We start from the raw sequence: 23,000 nt of genomic DNA on the forward strand, positions 1-23,000 counted from the left end.
TATCATAGAAACTTCCTCATGTCCAATAAACATTACCTAGAAAAATAAGACAAGTATTTAACTAATTGCTTCTAATATTCTGCAACAAATATATTTATGTATATTTTGCTATATTTTATTATGTGACTATCATAGATTTCAATTTTATGCTTTTCTGCATATTCACTATTAAGTGAGGAAGATGTTCAAATATAAGTGAACCAGTTCCATAGTGTAATATATATTGATTATTTTTCTTATTTGTGTTATTGATTTAGTCACAACAAATGGTGTTACATTTTGGTGTTATATATAAAGTGTGTAAATAAAAATAATTTAGTTTTAAATTACTTGATAAATTAATTTACTAGTAAGGACATTGTTTCAATTTAAAATCATTGGGTAGTGTTTTTATATATTTCTTTATAATGTAATGGCAACAAATAATTTAAAGGGACTTATATTCAAATGTAACACTTGGATTTAAGTTTTGAATACAGGCACCTTTGTAATTTACATGGGGCCTTCGGCTCAGCTGTTTAACATCTTCAACCAAAGAGGTTGCAGATACATTAAGAAGAAGCAAAACGGATCCCAAACTGCTTCCTCAAATTTATTGTGGACCATATACTTTGTATGCCCATTGCTCCCAAGCATTGTGCCTGCTCACAGAGCCAGCAGGGGCTCGTGTGACACAAACTGAGTGATCTGTGACTTGGTACCCATCACCACCTGCTCTGTGAGTAGGCATGGCCTTTAAATGTGGGTGCACAGAGCATACACAGCAACATATATATGTGCATATATTTGTTTATATGTGTATATATGTATGTATAAACATATATTAGTACATAAATAAACATGTATACACATATATATATATATACACACTATAGCCCTTTCCATTCAAATACCTTGTCATGTACCTTTTAACCCTTATATACATTTTTTACTAATATTTTTATTAATAATGTTTTCAGATTGTGTATATATGAGTTTAACACTTTATTTTAATATATTTATGTTGTGTTTGGTGCACAATTGTTTTAACTCTTACACTTTATGTTAGGTCTCCAATGTTTACAGTTCTAATTCTTGTAGTCTGATAGTATCTGATGACACTCCATTCACCATAAGCTTATTCTCTTAAATATGAAGTGTACAAGATGTTTACAGGGTTAATTCATTTAGCCAAATTATCATGTTAAGATATAATTAAAGGCACAATCAGAATATACTGTATGTGCAATATTCTAGAATAGTGTGTTCAAACTATGGCCATATGCGACCATTCAGTGGTTTTCAGTGGCTATCAACACAACTAAACAGAAAAAAGAAATCAGTAATTTGTTGCCCATAAAAGCAATTTAACACTTCTCATTAGGCAGTAAAAGGAACACTAAAGTCAAAATTAAACTTTCATTATTCAGCTAAAGTAGGACATTAAAAAAAAAAAATAATAATACTTGACTTCCATTATTAAAATGTGCAGTCTTTTTATAAGCTCAATTTCCCCAATGCACCATCTCCTACTGAGCATGTGCAAGAGTTTACAGAGTATGTTAGTCTGTGATTAGTTGCTGCCTGTCACCTGATACAGGAACAGGGAAATTTAGGAATTATGACATTTGTCAGAAAACAACAATCTGCTGCTATTTGAAATTCAGAGTAGTACACGCAATTACCCTAGTCAAAAAGCATGATCTTTCTTGAGTCATTCTGAAGTAATCAATGACTCCAGACTAGTCATCACAAGCCATCCTAAAGTATGCCCACAGGCCAAAATATTTAAATGAGATGCCTCTAGAGTCATTCACTGGCTGTTCATGCTTGTGAAGTAAGTCAACTTCTTTTTTGAAGCCTAATCTTTAGAAAAAGTGCTAGTATAAAGTAATGTGGCCCTTGACAATCTCACCTCTAGTGGCCATACAGCAATTTTCAGGAAACCCATCATAAAATATTTAAATTATGTTTTTGTTTAGAGCTTAACAGGACATTACACAACTCTTGCTCTTGTGTAATCATGCATGTTGCATGCTTCCTAGAGCGGTCAAGAAGCAAATTCTGTAAACTAAGTTTTCTTAAAAGGTAGGAAACCAATAGCTGGTTTTGGCATTTAGCACTATTATGAACAAAATCTAGGTGATAGAATTCGCTTTTGGCCTTTTTAGTGAGTGTGAGAAAATTGACACAAAATTAAGAGGTGTTTAATTTATCTTTAAAATGTAGCTATTACTGCAAGAAATAACAATGCAAATATTATGTATACCTCATTGATATTCTGTACAAAATGTTTTAGCTCATTAAAATATGAGTATGTCTGTAATAAGATATCACATATGTCAGATTGGGAATAGATCTAAAACTCATGGACACTAATGTATATATTATAGCTAACTAGTTGGGCAGCTATAGTTTAAAGGGCTATGAAACCCAACATCTTTCTTTTGTGATTCAGATAGAGTGTGCACAGGGGTCAAGTCGTGCGGGAATGCATGGGAACGGAGTTCCTGCACTATTTTTGCAGGTGGAACTAAGTTATCCCTGTAAAGAGAACAGAAATGCATCAGTTCCTGTTGGTGGGAGGAGTTGAAGAATTTTCTGGTTAGAGGGATAGTGAGATCATCTAGTAATGGACAGTAACACTAATTACAATACATGGAAAAAAATTCTCCCAATTTAGAAATAGAGTTTTTTAGATTTAATTTTTATACAAACTTACAATGTATGAAAAAAGTGAGAAAAAAATCAGGAAAGTCATAATAAATAGGAGAATCTGCTCACGGTAACCCTCACAGATAATACGATAAGTAAAAGTATCATTAGAACAAAGAAAGCCTCTCTCGCAGCTTACTATTAAGAAGCACAAATTAAAATTATTCATATAACTTATATAACCCCTGCGAGACTAACAAAATTTGCTAGGAATAGAGTAATGTATTGTAACAAATGTACTAGGGAAGCAAATATATTGCATTGCTTTTGGTACTGTTTAGTGATGTTGCGAACATAAAAATTTGGGTTCGCGAACGGCGGACGCGAACTTCCACAACTGTTAACAAACGGGCAAACCAGGCAAACCGCCATAGACGACTTCAATAGGCAGGCGAATATTAAAACCCACAGGGACTCTCTCTGGCCACAATAGTGATGGAAACGTTTTTTCAAGGGGACTAACACCTGGACTGTGGCATGCCGGAGGGGGATCCATGGCAAAACTCCCATGGAAAATTACATAGTTGATGCAGAGTCTGGTTTTAATCCATAAAGGGCATAAATCACCTAAAATGCCTAAATTGTTTGGAATAGCGTTCTTTAAAACATTAGGTATGATGTTGTATCGATCAGGTAGTGTAAGGGTTACGCCCACTTCACAGTGACAGACCAAACTCCCCGTTTAAAGGGACAGTCTACACCAGAATTTTTATTGTTTTAAAAGAGAGATAATCCCTTTATTACCCATTTCCCAGTTTTGCATAACTAACACATTTATAATAATATACTTTTAACCTCTGTGATTATCTTGTATCTAAGCCTCTGCAAACTGCCCCTTTTTTCAGTTCTTTTGACAGACTTGCAGGCTAGCCAATCAGTGCCTGCTCCCAGATAACTTCTTGTGCACAAGAACAGTGTTATCTATATGAAATACGTGAACTAACACCCTCTAGCGGTGAAAAACTGTTAAAATACAATCTGAAAGAGGTGGGCTTCAAGGTCTAAGAAATTAGCATATGAACCTCCTAGGTTAAGCTTTCAACTAAGAATACCAAGAGAACAAAGCAAAATTGGTGATAAAAGTAAATTGGAAAATTGTTTAAAATTACATGCTCTATCTGAATCATGAAAGATTATTTTGGCCTAGACTGTCCCTTTTACACACCGCAAACAACCACAAACAGTCCATTTGCACAACCGCAAACTCCCCATTTGCACAAGGTTCGATACCAAGCTAGCCATGTCCCGTTCCTTGTCCTCACTGATGTCATTGAAGGTCTCTTCCTCCACCCAGCCACATACAACACCAAGGGTCCCCGAAAGGTGACAACAAACCCTCTGGGACGCCTGCTGTGTTTGGTCTTCCACCTCCTCAAAGCCACATTCCTCCTCTAACTCCTCTTCTTCAGTCTCCTCTCTCTGCGTTGCCTCTCTCTGCGTTATTATAAAGTGTGTTAAGTAGTACTATTCCTATCAGTTTAATCCCTGTTAGGTTCCCTATCAGGGGACGTGTATCTGACATCGATTTTAGGAACCGGGAGATGGAAAAAGATGCTTGGTCGGACCTCCTACTTCAAATTTGGGGCACTGCGTGTGCAATCTAATGTGCCACCAGATAGGAGTGGTGTGTTAAGTAGTACTATTCCTATCAGTTTAATCCCTGTTATGTGCCTTTTTTTTGGTTTGGTTTTTGAAGTCACAGTGCAGCACCAGAGGCCAGAAAAATTAGGCATGTACACATGCCTGAAAAATAATGTATTGTTTCAGCTGCTGCTGTAGCAGTGGCCAGAAAAATTGATGTTTGTTTCCCAGGCAGAAAGTGCCCTAAAACATTGCGGCTTGAACCCTAGTTGGTGGCGGATAAGTCACGCAAGTCATCCGGCATTCAGAGATAAAATACAGAAGCGCGTGGACCATTTTTAGCCCAAGGCAGCTCATCTCACCAGGCCTTTTTTAGTCGAATGTATCGCCCACTGTCAGTCCCTTCGGGATCCATCCCTCATTCATCTTAATAAAGGTGAGGTAATCTAGACTTTTTTGACCTAGGCGACTTCTGTTCTCAGTGACAATACCTCCTGCTGCACTGAAGGTCCTTTCTGACAGGACACTTGAAGCGGGGCAGGCCAGAAGTTCTATCGCAAATTGGGATAGCTCAGGCCACAGGTCAAGCCTGCACACCCAGTAGTCAAGGGGTTCATCGCCCCTCAGAGTGTCAATATCTGCAGTTAAGGCGAGGTAGTCTGCTACCTGTCGGTCGAGTCGTTCTCTGAGGGTGGACCCCGAAGGGCTGTGGCGATGCATAGGACTTAAAAAGCTCTGCATGTCCTCCATCAACAACACGTCTGTAAAGCGTCCTGTCCTTGCCGGCGTGGTCGTGGGAGGATGAGGATTACTTTCACCTCTTCCCCTGTTAGATTCCCATTATACGCTGTGTAAAGCATACTTTTTAATTTATTTTGGAACTGCTGCATCCTTTCCGACTTGCGGTAATTCAGTAACATTTCAGGCACTTTATGCTTATACCGGGGGTCTAGTAGCGTGGACATCCCGTACAGGTTGTTCTCCTTCAGCCTTTTTATACGAGAGTCCCTCAACAGGCACAACAGCATGAAAGATTTGCACAAGGTTGGATGCCGAGCTACTCATGTCCCGTTCCTCGTCCGCAGTGATCTCACTGAAGGTATGTCCTTCCCCCCAGCCACGTACAACACCACCGGTACCAGATAGGTGACAATGAGCACCCTGGGATGCCTGTTGTGGTTGGTCTTCCTCCTCCTCAAAGCCACATTCCTACTCTGACTCCTCTTCCTCATAATCCTCTTCCAGCATTGCCGCAGGTCCAGCAAGCAATGTTGATAAGCTGTTTCTGGTGGTGATGGTGACCACAACTCTTCCTCTTCCTCTTCACGCTCATCTACGGCCTGATCCAGCACTCTTCGCAGGGCATGCTCCAGGAAGAAAACAAATGGTATGATGTCACTGATGATGCCTTCGGTGCGACTGACTAGGTTTGTCACCTCCTCAAAAGGATGCATGAGCCTACAGGCATTGCGCATGAGCGTCCAGTAACATGGCAAAAAAATCCCCAGCTCCGCAGAGGCTGTCCTAGCACCCCGGTCATACAAATAGTCGTTAACTGCTTTTTCTTGTTGGATGAGGTGGTCGAACATTAGGAGTGTTGAATTCCAACGTGTCGGGCTGTCGCAAATCAAGCGCCTCACTGGCATGTTGTGTCGCCGCAGGATATCTGAAAAGTGCGCCATGGCCGTGTATCAATGCCTGAAATGGCCACACACCTTCCTGGCCTGCTTCAGGATGTCCTGTAAGCCTGGGTACTTCTGCACAAAGCATTGTACATTCAGATTACACACATGTGCCATGCACGGCACATGTGTCAACTTGCCAAATTCAATGCCGCCACCAAATTTCTTCCATTGTCACTAACCACTTTGCCGATCTCCAGTTGGTGCGGAGTCAGCCACTGATCCACCTGTGCATTCAGGGTGGACAGGAGTGCTGGTCTGGTGTGACTCTCTGCTTTTAGGCAAGTCAACCCCAAGACGGCGTGACACTGTCGTATCCGGGTTGTGGAATAGTACCTGGGGAGCTGGGGGGGTGCCGTTGATGTGGAGCAAGATGCAGCAGCAGAAGAGGACTCAGCCGAGGAGGTTATGAAAGAGGATGGAGTAGGAGGAGTAGAGGAGGTGGCAGCAGGCCTGCCTGCAAGTCGTGGCAGTGTCACCAACTCCTCTGCAGAGCCACGTATTCCATACTTGGCAGCTGTCAGCAGGTTTACCCAATGCGCAGTGTAGGTGATATACCTGCCCTGACCATGCTTTGCAGACCAGGTATCAGTGGTCAGATGGAACCTTGCCCCAACACTGTGTGCCAGACATGCCATTACTTCCTTTTGCACAATCAAGTACAGGTTTGGGATTGCCTTTTGTGCAAATAAATTTCGGCCGGGTACCTTCCACTGCTGTGTCCCAATAGCTACAAATTTTTGGAACGCCTCAGACTCAACCAGCTTGTATGGTAAAAGCTGGCGGGCTAAGAGTTCAGTCAAGCCAGCTGTCAGATGCCGGGCAAGGGGGTGACTTTGTGAAATTGGCTTCTTACGCTCAAACATGTCCTTGACAGACACCTGACTGTGGGCAGATGAGCAGGAACTGCTCAAGGCGAGACACGGAGTGGCGGATGGTTGAGATGGGGCAAGGAGGACAGCAGTGATTGACGTGGCTGAAGATGCTGCACCAGGAGGAGGATGGCAGCTTTGAGTTTGTGTGCTGCTTGTAATCATGTGTTGATCCCATAGTCGTTTGTGATTTGCGATCATGTGCCTTCGCAAAGCAGTTGTACCTAGGTGGATATTGGACTTCCCACGACTCAGTTTCTTTTGGCACAGGTTGCAAATGGCATCGCTGTTGTCAGAGGCAGACACACAAAAAAATGCCACACTGCTGAGCTCTGCGATGACGGCATTCTGGTGGTGGCAACAGCATGTTGATTGACAGTTGATTGGCGTGCTGTCTGGCTGACCCCGGGTGCCGATGCATGCTGTCTGACTGTGCCACTAGCTCCTTGCGATGACCTCCCCCTCCTTCCAACTCGTCTGCTCGTACTCTCTGTCTCCCCATCTGAACTTTCCCCCTCTTCTTCTTCTCTTCTAGCGGGCACCCACGTGACATCCACAGATGCATTGTCATCATCAACTGCTTCACTTGTATCTGACAACTCAACAAAGGAAGCAGCAGTGGGTACAACATCATCATCACACCGTACATCCATGTGTGTAATGCTGCCTGACTGAGACATATCCCTGTTATCTACATTCTCTGGCAATAATGGTTGTGCATCACTATCACTCATTTCTTCCAACTGATGTGTAAATAACTCTTCTGACAGATCAAGTGAAGTGGCTGTGGTGCTAGTGTTGGTGGTGGCAGCAGGCAGGCGAGTGGTAACTTGAGAGGTGCCCAAAGCTAAGCTGGAGGAGGATGGTGCGTCAAGGTTCCGAGTGGAAGCTGTAGAAGATTGGGTGTCCTGTGTTAGCCAGTCAACTATGTCCTCAGAACTGTTGGAGTTCGGGGCATGTGGCCTCTGAACACTGGGCATTATTCTAGGGCCAAAGGGAATCACAGCACCACAAACACGATGGCCCCTGCGGGTGGCCTGCCTCTGCCTGTCATTTTTTTTTCGATTAGTGGTACTATGCATGCAAGCTACTATGGCAACAGATATGAGTGGCACTGTGCACTGGCAGAAGTTGGCAGAGTAGACGCTGTAGGCCTGATACACACGCTTGCAGACAACTAACTGCTATTCAATCTATTACAGTCAAAATTGTATTTTTTTTTTAAATGTACACTACTGTTACACCAGATATGAGTTGCACTGGTGTGACACTGTGCCCTGGCAGGCACTGAAACGCACACGTGTGAAGGAAACTGACTGCTATTATTTAACACAGTAAAAAAAGTGTTGTTTTTTTTAAATATACACTACTGTTACACCAGATATGAATTGCACTGGGGTGACACTGTGCCCTAGCAGGCAGGCACTGAAACGCACACATGTGAAGGAAACTGACTGCTATTATTTAACACAGTCAAAAAAGTGTTTTTTTTTTTAAATCTACACTACTGTTACACCAGATATGAGTTGCACTGGGGTGACACTGTGCCCTGGCAGGCAGGCCATGAAACGCACACGTGTGAAGGAAACTGACTGCTATTATTTAACACAGTCAAAAAAGTGTTGTTTTTTTTTAAATGTACACTACTGTTACACCAGATATGAGTTGCACTGGGGTGACACTGTGCCCTGGCAGGCAGGCCCTGAAACGCACACGTGTGAAGGAAACTAACTGCTATTATTTAAAACAGTCAAATAATTGTTGTTGTTTTTTAAATCTACACGACTGTTACACCAGATATGAGTTGCACTGGGGTGACCCTGTGCCCTGGCAGGCAGGCACTGAAACGCACACGTGTGAAGCTAACTAACTGCTATTATTTAAAACAGTCAAATAATTGGTTTTTTTTTTAAATCTACACTACTCTTACACCAGATATGAGTTGCACTGGGGTGACACTGTGCCCTGGCAGGCACGCAGGCACTGAAATGCACACGCGTGAAGGAAACTGACTGCTATTATTTAACACAGTCAAAAAAGTGTTGTTTTTTTTAAATCTACACTACTGTTACACCAGATATGAGTTTCACTGGGGTGACACTGTGCCCTGGCAGGCAGGCACTGAAACTCACACGTGTGAAGGAAACTGACTGCTATAATTTAACACAGTCAAAAAAGTGTTGATTTTTTAAAATCTACACTACTGTTACACCAGATATGAGTTGCACTGGGGTGACACTGTGCCCTTGCAGGCAGGCACGGAAACGCACACGTGTGAAGGAAACTGACTGCTATTATTTAACACAGTCAAAAAAGTGTTGTTTTTTTTAAATCTACATTACTGTTACACCAGATATGAGTTGCACTGGGGTGACACTGTGCCTTGGCAGGCAGGCACGCACTGAAACGCACACGTGTGAAGAAACTGACTGCTATTATTTAACACAGTCAAAAAAGTAAAGTGTTGTTCTTTTTAAACGTACACTACTGTTACACCAGATATGAGTTGCACTGGGGTGACACTGTGCCCTGGCAGGCAGGCACTGAAACGCACACGTGTGAAGGAAACTGACTGCTATTATTTAACACAGTCAAAAAAGTGTTGTTTTTTTTAAATCTACACTACTGTTACACCAGATATGAGTTGCACTGGGGTGACATTGTGCCCTGGCACGCAGGCACTGAAACGCACACGTGTGAAGGAAACTGACTGCTATTATTTAACACAGTCAAAAAAGTGTTTTTTTTTTTTTTAAATCAACACTACTGTTACACCAGATATGAGTGGTGGCACTGGGCAAGTGGGCACAGTATACGCTGTGAGCCTGACACACACGCTGGCAGGCAGGCAACTGAAATTAGATTACACAGGAAAAAAAAAAGTAGACTTATGTTCTAACCCTATAAAGGGCATTTTGGGGTGCTGTCCTTACAGCAGAGATCAGATTAGTCCTTCAGGACTGTAGTGGACACTGAATACACTAGCCTAGCTATCGATTTCCCTATTAAATCAGCAGCAGCTACACTGTCCCTCCTCTCTCTAAGAATGCAGATTCCAAATGAATCTAAAATGGATGCTGTCCAGGAGGTAGGAGGGTCTGGGAGTGAGGGTCTGCTGCTGATTGGCTGTAATGTGTCTGCTGACTGTGAGGTACAGGGTGAAAGTATTACTCAATGATGACGAATAGGGGGTGGATCGAACATTGCATATGTTCGCCCGCCGCGGCGAACGTGAACAAGCTATGTTCGCCGGGAACTATTCGCCGGCAAACTATTCGCAACATCACTAGTTCTGTTATATAATAAAAAAATGTTGGCGTAAAATTCTCAATTGGATAAGTATCATGCTTCAGAAAAGAATTGATCTGGAACCTCAAGATATTTTTTCTCTCTTGCATGGCTCCAAATTTTTTCTCTCTTGCATGGCTCCACGGACGCATCTTCATCATCAACCGCTTCACTTGTATCTGACAACTCAACAAAGGAAGCAGCACCGGGTACAACATCATCATCATCACACCGTACGTCCATGTGTGTAATGCTGCCGACTGAGACATATCCCTGTTATCTACATCCTCTGGCAATAATGGTTGCGCATCACTATCACTCATTTCTTCCAACTGATGTGTAAATAACTCCTCTGACAGACAGGGTCGGCTCCAGAACGAATGAAATCGGGGGGCATTTATTTTTAACGAGGGGGCACACATTTACAAAGCATGTACGAGAATCAAAATAAGAGCAGACCTACATATTCTGCAGGAAAGTGGCTGGCTTATCCCCCACTATTAACATTTGGAGAATAAGTGCTAAATCACTAGGTAAAATAATTAAGTCTAAATCCTATGCAGTGCACTAAAACAGAGCCATTAAACTTGAGACCCCCAGTGCAATAGCTCCTTAAAAACAATTCACCCCTTAACCACAATGATCCAAAACCCTTAAACTCATTCTCAAATCTCAATCATGTCCCCTAAACAGCCATGCACCCCAAACCCCCCTATGCAATTAATAGCAGTGAGGATACTAGGTTTTCAGGTACTGGAAATTTTGTAGATTAGATTTAGCTATACCAGTTTCGCAATAACGAATGGATATCAGGATACTTAATACAACCTATGTACTGTGAACCTTTAAGAACCTATAAGAATATGATTGTATCATATAAATATAAGTCTATAAATGGCTACCGGCTTCTATCGATGCCTCAAAAGTGCACTGTGAACTTAGGCCCGGCACAGTGCACTTTTGAGGCATCGATAAAAGCCGGTAGCCATTTATAGACTTATATTTATATGATATAATCATATTCTTATCATAGTCTATTGTTTAAAAAAATTAGTAACTCACGATGTTTAGGTAAAATTAATAGGGTTAAGACAAGTCCAAAAAGTCTCTAATTAACTTCCAATTCCAAATAAGAGGTTAAGACACGGAGCTCCTTGCAGATGCGTGATGCAACCTCACAGTTCGGCAGCCAACTCTGCCCCCAGCATCAGCATTACATAACAATTCATTATTTTATTTATTATTTTTAAAGTGTATATATATATATATATACATATATATATATATATATACATATATATATATATATATATATATATATATATATATATATATATATATATACACACATACATACACACATACATACAACATACATACCCACATTTACACATACATAGTATACACACACACACATTTACACCCACATACATATTTACACATACTCATGCACACATACTTACACACACATTTATACACAAACACACATACATACCAGACATCCCAACTCTCCCTGAAGTTCAGGGAGTCTCCCTGATTGTAATAGCGGCTCCCTGATGCCAGCAAATGGAGTGCAATCTCCCTGAAACGCCAAGTACTATGATTTAATGTGGCCCAAATCCGGAAACGTGTTTCTTTAATGAATGCCTTTAGTTGCTGGGACGTTATAGAACCCTCAAAGAATGCATCAGTAACCAAAACACCCCCACTGATTTTAATAAAATAAAACACAAATACTACCTTATTTAGTAAACGTAATTAAACTTCCTTTTTTTAAAATATTTGAGCATTCAACAAGCGTACGATCACTGGAAAATAGGTTTGTTGTATGTGGTTGTGCAATAAAGCTACTTTTTTTAATGTGACTTTAGTGGGAAGCTACTTTAATGATAAGTCTCTATCTTATTTAGGGTTTCAAGGTTGCCAATATGTAACTGGGAGGGGAGGGGGGGTGGCGGTGCAGTAGCGGGAAAAGCCACCTCCCTGAAATGAGTTTTTGCAGGTTGGGATGTCTGACATACAAAAACACACACACACATGATGGTTGGGTTCAGGGTGGAGGAGGAGACTCCTAAGACTACCTGCTGGCTGGGTAATAGAAGCACATTTACAGTCAGTAATTGACTGAAACAAGCAGCAGCCTATGCGCAGCTCCTCTCATGCAACTGCTCCACCTGACTGGGTAGGGGCCCTAAGCAGAATGACAGAACAGGGCTCCTACCCAGAACAAAAAATACTTCAAAGAAATGGGACAATGCATTATGAGCACAGATATACATCCACACTCACAGATACATATATATATATATATATATATATACACACACACGTACAAGACACACACAGTACACAAATACAGATACACACACACACGTACACACAGATACAGACACACACAGATACACACATGTACACACAGATACAGAAACACACACAGTACACAGATACACACATGTACACACAGATACAGACACACACACAGTACACAGATACACACATGTACACACAGATACAGACACACACATGTACACATAGCTACAGACACACACAGATACACACATGTACACACATATACAGACACACAGTACACAGATACACACACAGATACAGACACACACAATATACAGATATACACACATGTACAGACACACGCTTCAACAGTACACATAGATACACATACCTCAAATTTGTCCTGTTTTTTGTTTCCACTGCCCTAAAATTACTGGAATGTATTGGCAGATCTACATGAGCTCCTGCAGTGATCCATAAATCACTGCGTAGAATGTTGCAATCTAGCATTTCTAGGGCAGTGGGGAGGCAGGAAAATTGGAGGAAAATAGGCAAATAAAAAAATAAAAAAAACTGTCAGTAAATTGTCAGTAAAATTCATATATATTCATGTCCCTTTAATGAAATGTTCTAATCCAGTAATACATATTTTACAAATTGACACCTTTTACTTAAATCAACTAAAGCTGCAATAAAATATTTTTTTCTGTTTGTAACCTATAAATAATTAATCTTGTGCCAGAGTGCTGTCAGATGTAGGCTCACTAGTGTTTATTTAAAGGGCAGTGTATGTTCACTTAAAGTAATATTTTTATTGTTAAGCTTTAATGGTGATAGTTTTCTTCTACATTAAAAAACAAAAATATTGAAATAAAGGGGAAAGAGGAAAGAAAAGGAGAGAGATGATAAAAAGTGAAGGGGCAATGGCATAGAGAGAGACAGGAGGTGAGATAAGAGTGGAGAGAGTGAGATAGTGAGAGATGAGGAGGAAAGAAGAAAAAAAAATATAAATATAAATATTTTTCCCTGTTATGCAACACATTTATACAGTGTCCTGAACAAAGAATTCACAAACACTAAGCAGCCCTTCTGCTCTAGGAGGGGTTAAAAGGCTGTGACCTGCTGTGAACTGCAGTGCAGCACACACACAAAAACGTATTTTTTGCTGACCTCTGCCCCTCTCTTACCTCTCATTGCTTTTCTTTCATGTGGCTGATCACTGTTAGCTGCCTCAAAGCTAAAGAACCGCGCTTGGGCAGGAAGAAGGGGGAGAGAAGGGAGGGGACAGCTCTTAACAGGAAGTGCTGCTATAATTCAGGGAAATAGCTACAAAACAGCACACTGAATATGCTGCTTATTACAACCTCCCCCATTCTGTCCAGGGTACTCTTTCAGTTCCTCAGAGGCTCCCACAATCGCACTACAGAACAGATTGCAAATCGGCACAGGCAGCCAGCAGTCTGCAGTTAGAGTCTAATAAAAAAAAAAAACTCTTTGCACTGCAGCAGCCCTGTGTTTTGAGGGGGCACAGCATTCCATTTGGGTGGGCATTGCCCCCCAATGCCCCTCCTTGGAGCCGACCCTGCTGACAGATCAAGTGAAGCGGCTGTGGTGCTAGTGTTGGTGGTGGCGGCAAGTGGGCGAGTGGTAACTTGAGAGGTGCCGAAGCTAAGCTGGAGGAGGATGGTGTGTTAAGGTTCCGAGCGGAAGCTGTAAAAGATTGGGTGTCCTGTGTTAGCCAGTCAACCATGTCCTCAGAACTGTTCGAGTTCGGGGTACGTGGCCTCTGAACACTGGGCATTATTCTAGGGCCAAAGGGAATCACAGCACCACGAACATGATGGCCCCTGCGGGGTGGCCCGCCTCTGCCTGTCATTTTTTTTTTCGATTAGTGGTACTATGCATGCAAGCTACTGTGACAACAGATATGAGTGGCACTGTGCACTGGCAGAAGTTGGCAGAGTAGACGCTGTAGGCCTGACACACACGCTTGCAGACAACTAACTGCTATTCAATCTATTACAGTCAAAATTGTATATATTTTTTTTAAATGTACACTACTGTTACACTAGATATGAGTTGCACTGGTGTGACACTGTGCCCTGGCAGACAGGCACTGAAACACACACGTGTGAAGGAAACTGACTGCTATTATTTAACACAGTCAAAAAAGTGTTGTTTTTTTTTTAAATCTACACTACTGTTACACCAGATATGAGTTGCACTGGTGTGACACTGTGCCCTGGCAGGCAGGCACTGAAACGCACACGTGTGAAGGAAACTGACTGCTATCATTTAACACAGTCAAAAAAGTGTTGTTTTTTTTAAATCTACAGTACTGTTACACCAGATATGAGTTGCACTGGGGTGACACTGTGCCCTGGCAGACAGGCACTGAAACGCACACGTGTGAAGGAAACTGACTGCTATTATTTAACACAGTCAAAAAAGTGTTGTTTTTTTTTTAAATCTACACTACTGTTACACCAGATATGAGTTGCACTGTGGTGACACTGTGCCCTGGCAGGCAGGCACTGAAACGCACACGTGTGAAGGAAACTGACTGCTATTATTTAACACAGTCATAAAAGTGTTGTGTTTTTTTTTAAATCTACACTACTGTTACACCAGATATGAGTTGCACTGGGGTGACACTGTGCCCTGGCAGGCAGGCACTGAAACGCACACGTGTGAAGGAAACTGACTGCTATTATTTAAAACAGTCAAAATTGTGTTTTTTTTTTTTTTAAATCTACACTACTGTTACACCAGATATGAGTTGCACTGGGGTGACACTGTGCCCTGGCAGGCAGGCAGGCACTGAAACGCACACATGTGAAGGAAACTGACTGCTATTATTTAACACAGTCAAAAAAGTGTTGTTTTTTTTAAATCTACATTACTGTTACACCAGATATGAGTTGCACTGGGGTGACACTGTGCCCTGGGAGGCAGGCACTGAAACGCACACATGTGAAGGAAACTGACTGCTATTATTTAACACAGTCAAAAAAGTGTTGTTGTTTTTTTAAAATCTACACTACTGTTACACCAGATATGAGTGGTGGCACTGGGCAAGTGGGCACAGTATACGCTGTGAGCCTGACACACACGCTGGCAGGCAGGCAACTGCAATTAGATTACACAGGGAAAAAAAAAATCAGACTGATGTTCTAGCCCTAAAAAGGGCTTTTTGGGGTGCTGTCCTTACAGCAGAGATCAGATGAGTCCTTCAGGACTGTAGTGGACACTGAATACACTAGCCTAGCTATCGATTTCCCTATTAAATCAGCAGCAGCTACACTGTCCCTCCTCTCACTAACAATGCAGCTTCCAAATGAATATAAAATGGATGCTGTCCAGGAGGTGGGAGGGTCTGGGAGGGAGGGTCTGCTGCTGATCAGCTGTAATGTGTCTGCTGACTGTGAGGTACAGGGTCAAAATATTACTCAATGATGATGAATAGGGGGCGGATCGAACATCGCATATGTTCGCCCGCTGCGGCGAACACGAACAAGCTATGTTCGCCGGGAACTATTTGCCAGCAAACTATTCGCGACATCACTAGTACTGTTATAAAATAAAAAAATGTTGGCATAAAATTCTCAATTGGATAAGTATCATGCTTCAGAAAAGAATTGATCTGGAACCTCAAGACATTTTTTCTCACTTGCATGGCTCCAAGTTTAAAGAGAACACCACATTTTTAACCTGATAATAATAACAGGCAGAAAAATTATACTTAAACAATGGAAATCTAAAGAGGCTCCCATGCTAAAAGATCTGCAACTGGAACTCCGTAATCAGATTATAATAGAGCAATTAGATACATTATCACTTCCAGACACTGGTTTAAAGAAATTTATACAGAAATGGGAACAATATATTCTGGAGCAAGAAATAGGATTTCAAAAACAAATTCTATATCCTTTTTTACACACTGAATTATTAATAAATTATAGATTTAGAGGGCAATGGACATTCTTAGATGAGTGACCTGGGGAGAGGTGAGGTGCAGATGGAGAAGGATATAGTTTTGTTTCCCATTACCTATACCTTTTGATTTGCTAATCTATAACAAAAAAAAGGGGGGGGGGAAACAATGTCAATAATGTTTATATTAGAAGATAAGATTTATTATGGCCCGAATTGCCCTGAATGTACCTGTTTCCACATAAGCCTTCAGGCTCGCCAGAAATAGGAGTTAAGAAGCAGCGGTCTTAAGACTTTGAGGCTGCAGGCATCAATCCGCTCAATCGTATACGATTGTATTGTATTGGGTACTTGTAAAGTGCGGCTAATCACCCGCAAGGGTCTCAAGGCGCTGCTCATTTTATCGACCTCGGAAGGATGAAAGGCTGAGTGGATCGAACCTGCAACCCTTGGGTTGCTACAGAGCTCAGCCACAGTGCCTTAGCGTGCTAGTGGCCGCAAATCTGCATGGGCAGCATTGCACAAGCAGTTCACCAGAACTGCTTGTGCAATGTTAAATGCAGACAGCGTATGCTGTCAGCATTCAGCGATGTCCGCCAGACATTGATAAATCGGCCCCCAAATCTCTTTATGATAATTTATGAAACCTTGATGCGGTTATTATGTTTTTTCTTTATATGGACATTACGATTTGAGTGATCTGTGTATCACTATCTTTGTACAGAATTAATCTCTCAATAATAAAAAATATAACAAAATAAACACTAACTACAATACACTAAATGCAAGTCTGTCAGCAGTCCTGCTGTGTGATCACCGCACTGTGTGGAACACATGGTGCTTACATTTCTGTGTGACTTGCTTTGGGGTTATTTAGCTCCCATCAGCAGAAATAGGACTATTGCACCTTAAGTGGGTGAGACTCTGTGACAGAGAAGGATTCTCAGGCCCAAAGGCAATCATTCAACCCTTCATTGGACGTGCACCCATTAGCCACACTGACACCAATGAATGAGGGCAAAAAGGGGAAAAAAAGGGAATTTTTTTTAAAAAAAAATATAAAAGGATCTGGGAGGGGGTGGGGGTGGGGGTATTGTCGGGGGCTGCTACACTACAGAAATAGTTTTTTAAGTAAAAAATAAAATAAAAATACTTTTTGGGGTTTTTTTGGGGACAAACTGGGTACTGGCAGACAGCTGCCAGTACCCAAGATGGCGGTAATTAGGTAGGGGAGAGGGTTAGAGAGCTGGAGGGGGGATCAGGGAGGTTGGGGCTAAGGCAGGGGTCCATCACAGCTAAAATACTTTATTATTTTTATTTAAAAAAAAAAAACCTCTTTTATTTAGTACTGGCAGACTTTCTGCCAGTACTTAAGATGGCGGGAACAATTGTGGGGTGGGGGAGGGAAGAGAGCTGTTTGGGAGGGATCAGGGGGTGGGATGTGTCAGGTGGGAGGCTGATCTCTAAAATTAACCCTGCAAGCTCCCTTCAAGCTACCTAATTTAACTCCTTCACTGCTGGGCATAATTAACGTGTGGTGCGCAGCAGCATTTAGCGGCCTTCTAATTACCAAAAAGCAACGCCAAAGCCATATAAGTCTGCTATTTCTGAACAAAGGGGATCCCAGAGAAGCTTTTACAACAATTTCTGCCATAATTGCACAAGCTGTTTGTAAATAATTTCAGTGAGAAACCTAAAATTGTGAAAAATGTTGTTTTTTTTTTTATTTGCTCGCATTTGGCGGTGAAATGGTGGCATAAAATATACCAAAATGGGCCTAGATCAATACTTGGGGTTGTCTACTACACTACACTAAAGCTAAAATTAACCCTACAAGCTCCCTACAAGCTCCCTAATTAACCCCTTCACTCCTGGGCATAAAACACGTGTGGTGCGCAGCGGCATTTAGCGGCCTTCTAATTACCAAAAAGCATTTATTATGTGAAGGACTTGACCCCTGAGTATGCATTTTTAATAGCATTCCAATTTACTTCTATTACAAAATGTAATTCATTCTCTTGGCATCCTTTGATGAAAATCATGCCTAGGTAGGCTCTCAGGAGCAGCCATGTACTGCTGGAAGCTGGTGATTGGTGGCTGCACATATAACTCCTTTGGTCATTGGCTCCCCGCATATGTTCAGCTAGCTCCCAGCAGTGCATTGCTGCTCCAGAGTTTGTTGTATAACAAAGGATACCAAGATGATTAAACAAATTTGATAATAGAATTAAATTGGGATTAATATTGCGCGCTCTAACTGAATCATGATAGTTTAATTTTGACTTTATTGTCCCAGTTTGAACAAAGTTTCTGTTAAAAAATTTAAAATGTAATTGTGCTGAGATTTGGCAGTTCATAGCTAAAACTAGTGGCTACAAAACTACTAATTTCATTTAAATTAGTCAAACTGTAGAAAAAAATTTACTTATAATAGGGATTTTTAGAAGGTACCACAGCTGACATGGCTGAATGTATTTTCATGAAACTTAGCATGCTGGGAGCTTTTGATTTGATCTAATGACTTTGGGAACTATGACGTTTAACTTTTATTATTTATTTCATTCAAATTATTATTTTTTTGTGTTGCACCTGACACGCTCAGTTGAATTCTTATTCTCCAGCACATTATCAATCTAGTTACAGTGCAGGTGTCTGCCAGCAGGGGGAGTCAATTTCTGTGTTCACTTCTCCAGACCAAAAGTGCCCCGATTCTCAAAATGTTTACAGTGCTGACTTTGCAGGGGCAGAACTAGCTTAAAAGGACATAATAAGCAAAATCTTGTGATGTAGCATCACTATAAAAAGTTGACAACAAAATATCACCTAAACATCTCTATGTAAAAATGTGTATATTTTACCTCAAAATTCCTTCAGTTCATCTGAGTTAAGTGCTTTGTGATTTTTTTATTTTTTTATTGTCATCTGCATGGTCAACAAAAATCAGTGTTAAGTTCACACTTTGCTTTCACTAATATCTAATGATATTTCATATGCAGCTACTTAAAACTGAGGAGGGAATAAGGTTACTGTGCTTGCACATTCCAAATACACGCTCCCTTGCTAGTCCTGGGACTAACATCCTGTTTGGATGCTTAAAGTTGTTTTACAATGCCATGTGTCATATAGATAGAGAAATAGATAGATAGATAGATAGATAGATAGATAGATAGATAGATAGAGAAGCTAGGATTTGCACTCACACTGCAGCTTATCAACCATCAGGGTTCTTGTAAAGTAGGAAAGTACAAAACAAACAGGATAGCACTTAAAGCGACACTGTACCCAAATTTTTTTCTTTTGTGATTCAGATAGAGCATGCAGTTTTAAGCAACTTTCTAATGTACTTCTATTATCAAATTTTCTTAATTCTCTTGGTATGTTTATTTGAAAAGCAAGAATTTATGTTTAGATGCCGGCCCATTTTTGGTGAACAACCTGGTTTGTCCTTGCTGATTGGACAGCACCAATAAACAAATGCTGTCCATGGTCTGAACCACAAATTTGCTGGCTCCTTAGTTTAGATGCCTTCTTCTTCAAATAAAGATATCAAGAGAACGAAGAAAAATTGATAACAGAAGTTAATTAGAAAGTTGCTTAAAATTGCATGCTCTATCCGAATCATGAAAGAAAAAATTTGGGTACAGTATCCCTTTCATATATATCATAATAGTGATGTTCAATTTCACACATGCACTATTATGAAATCCAGTGAGTGTTAACCTATTTGTTTTGTGTGTGTATACAATTAATTATGTGTATACCAATCCTATATAATAAAAGGCCAGGTATGTTTGTCAGATGCAGTCATGCACAGTAGAGACTGCACGAGGAAAAACATACCTGGCCTTGAGCAACAGAGGAGTGTGCACTGTGGAAGCTGCCTGTGGGGGCATGGCCGGGTGTGCCTTGATGGGGGCGTGGCTGGGCATGGCATTATGGGGCATGGCCGGACATGCCGTGATGGAGGTGTGGTCAGAGGGCGTGATGAGGGGCGTGGCCAGATGGGAGCGTGCATGAAGGGGCGTGGCCGACCAGAGCGGCTGTGGTGGCAGCGGCATGGTCAAGTGAGAGAGAAAAACAGAATAGAAAGCAAAACAGAGGGAATAGAGGAGGGGGAGAGAGAGAGACCAAAAGAGAGACCAAATGAGAGGAGGGAAAGAGCAAAAGAGAGGGGGAAAAGAGAGAAAGCGAGCAAAAGAGAGGGGGGAAAGAGAGGGGAGAGAGAGCAAAGAAAAGAGGGGGAGAAAAAGAGAGGGAGAGAGAGAGAGCAAAAGAGAGGAGAGAGAGCAAAAGAGGGGGGAGAGAGAGCAAAAGAGGGGGGAGAGAGAGAGCAAAAGAGGGGGAAGAGAGATAGCAAAAGAGGGGGGAGAGAGAGAGCAAAAGAGGGGGGGAGAGAGAGGGGGGGGGGAGAGAGAGCAAAAGAGGTGGGGGAGAGCAAAAGAGGGGGGATAGAGCAAAGAGGAGGAGAGAGAGAGCAAAAGAGGTGTAGAGAGAGAGCAAAAGAGGAGGGAGAGAGAAAAAGAGGGGGAGAGAGAGCGCAAAAGAGGGGGAGAGAGAAAACAAAAGAGGGGGAGATAGAGAGCACAAAAGAGGGGGGGAGAGAGACCACAAAAGAGGGGGAGAGAGCTCAAAAGAGAAGGGGAGAGAGAGAGCACAAAAGAGAAGGGGTAGAGAGCACAAAAGAAGGAGAGAGAGTGCAAAAGAGAGGGAGAGAGAGTGCAAAAGAGGGAGAGAAAGAGCGCAAAAGAGAGGGGGGAGAGAGAGCAAAAGAGAGGGGGAGAGAGAGAGCAAAAGAGAGGGGGAAAGAGAGAGAGCAAAAGAGAGGGGGAGAGAGAGAGAGCAAAAGAGAGGGGAAGAGAGAGAAAGCAAAAGAGAGGAGAGAGAGTAAAAGAGAGGGGGAGAGAGAGAGCAAAAGAGAGGGTTGAGAGAGAGAGAGAGCAAAAGAGAGGGGGGAGAGAGAGAGAGCAAAAGAGAGGGGGAGAGAGCAAAATAGGGGGGAGAGAGAGAGCAAAAGAGGGGGGAGAGAGAGCAAAAGAGGGGGGGAGAGAGAGCAAAAGAGGGGGGAGAGAGCAAAAGAGGGGGGGGAGAGAGCAAAAGAGAGGGGGGAGCAAAAGAGGGGGAAAGAGAGAGAGCAAAAGAGGGGGAAAGAGAGAGAGCAAAAGAGGGTGAGAGAGAGCAAAAGAGGGAGGGAAAGAGAAAGCAAAATAGGGGGAAGAGAGAGAGAGAGCAAAAGAGGGGGGAGAGAGAGCGCAAAAGAGAGGGGGGAGAGAGAGGGAGCAAGGGTTGGAACAGTGGTATTTGAAAAAATTGGGCTTTAGGACTAGTTTATTATAATATGTATGTGTGTGTGTGTGTGTCTGTGTTTTTGTGTGAGTCTGGGTGTATTATAAAAATATTTTTTAAACATCATGTAATACAACATGTAAAATATTAAAAGTTTTTTCTGTTTTTTTGTTATTTTTATAAATGATGTTTCATTTTGTATTTATTTCTCCTATAGGTATTTCAATGCCTATTCCTGTTATTGGTCTTCAAGATGACTCCAGAGTATTTGTAAACGGGAGCTGTGTGCTGAATGATGAAAATTTTGTACTTCTTGGATCTTTTGTGGCATTTTTTATTCCACTTATTATCATGGTTTTCACTTACTGCTTGACGATCCAGGTTCTCCAAAAGCAAGCTACTGTGTTTATGTATGAAGAATTTCCAAAACAGAGAAGGAGCAGTTCCAGCGGTTTAAAGAAAGACAATAATACCGAAAATATTTCAATGATTCAGAATCATGAGGCTGCATCACACCTTAACTCTCCAGTAAACAAAGAGGCAGCTTTATATCGTAAAGGAACAATGCAGGCAATAAACAATGAGCGCAGAGCTTCCAAAGTATTAGGGATAGTCTTCTTTCTCTTTCTCATCATGTGGTGTCCATTCTTCATCACAAACATTATGTCTGTACTTTGCAAAGAGGCCTGTGACAAAGACCTCATGCTGGAACTCCTGAATGTATTTGTTTGGGTAGGATATGTGTCATCCGGAATAAACCCACTGGTCTACACTCTTTTTAACAGAACATATCGACGAGCATTTTCCAATTACATCCGTTGTCAGTATTATAACACTAGGATGACAACTCTGCAGCAGAATCAATGTCACCTTAATGCTACAGCATCAACAATGTATTGCAAGGACCTTAATTTAAATAGTTACAGAAATGGCAATGAACTCACCAGTGTGGACATGGATGAAACTGAAGAGGCCATAGAAATCCAACCTGGGACTTCAGAATTATCAATAAACAACTCTAATATTGTCAGCGAAAGAGTTAGTTGTGTGTGAAGAATGGTCCTGTTAGTAGGTCAAAACGTTGTGAAAACAAATGTGTTATGTCATTAATAATGTAAATATGTGTTCCAAAAATACTTTTTTTATTATATCTTCTCAGTCCAGTACTTTAACTTATTCCTGTTAAGATATATTTAATGTTGTTATAGATAAATTAGCAAATATTTTGGTTACACTATGGCAGGAATGTTAGCTTCATCTCAAGTGCATGAATAATTGCTTGGAATCAATCATGGGTTGCTGTTTGAAAGACATTATACTGTGGAATACAATCATAAATTATATTGATACATTAAAGAATATGAAAGGAATAATATGT

The 23,000-nt window shown here is 41.5% G+C and overlaps 1 protein-coding gene across 1 annotated transcript in view; it reads left to right on the forward strand.

Annotated features, from left to right (window-relative positions):
* The window catches only part of HTR2C (5-hydroxytryptamine receptor 2C), a 463,240-nt gene extending 440,565 nt beyond the window's left edge, over positions 1–22,675 (forward strand). The window contains exon 3 of the mRNA XM_053700206.1: positions 21,840–22,675. Within this exon, the coding sequence (XP_053556181.1) occupies positions 21,840–22,675 (836 nt within the window). The remainder of the gene's footprint in view (positions 1–21,839) is intronic.
* The last annotated feature ends 325 nt before the right edge of the window (positions 22,676–23,000 follow it).

The sequence above is a fragment of the Bombina bombina genome, chromosome 1 (assembly GCF_027579735.1).
Source record: "Bombina bombina isolate aBomBom1 chromosome 1, aBomBom1.pri, whole genome shotgun sequence".
Taxonomy (NCBI): Eukaryota; Metazoa; Chordata; class Amphibia; order Anura; family Bombinatoridae; genus Bombina; species Bombina bombina.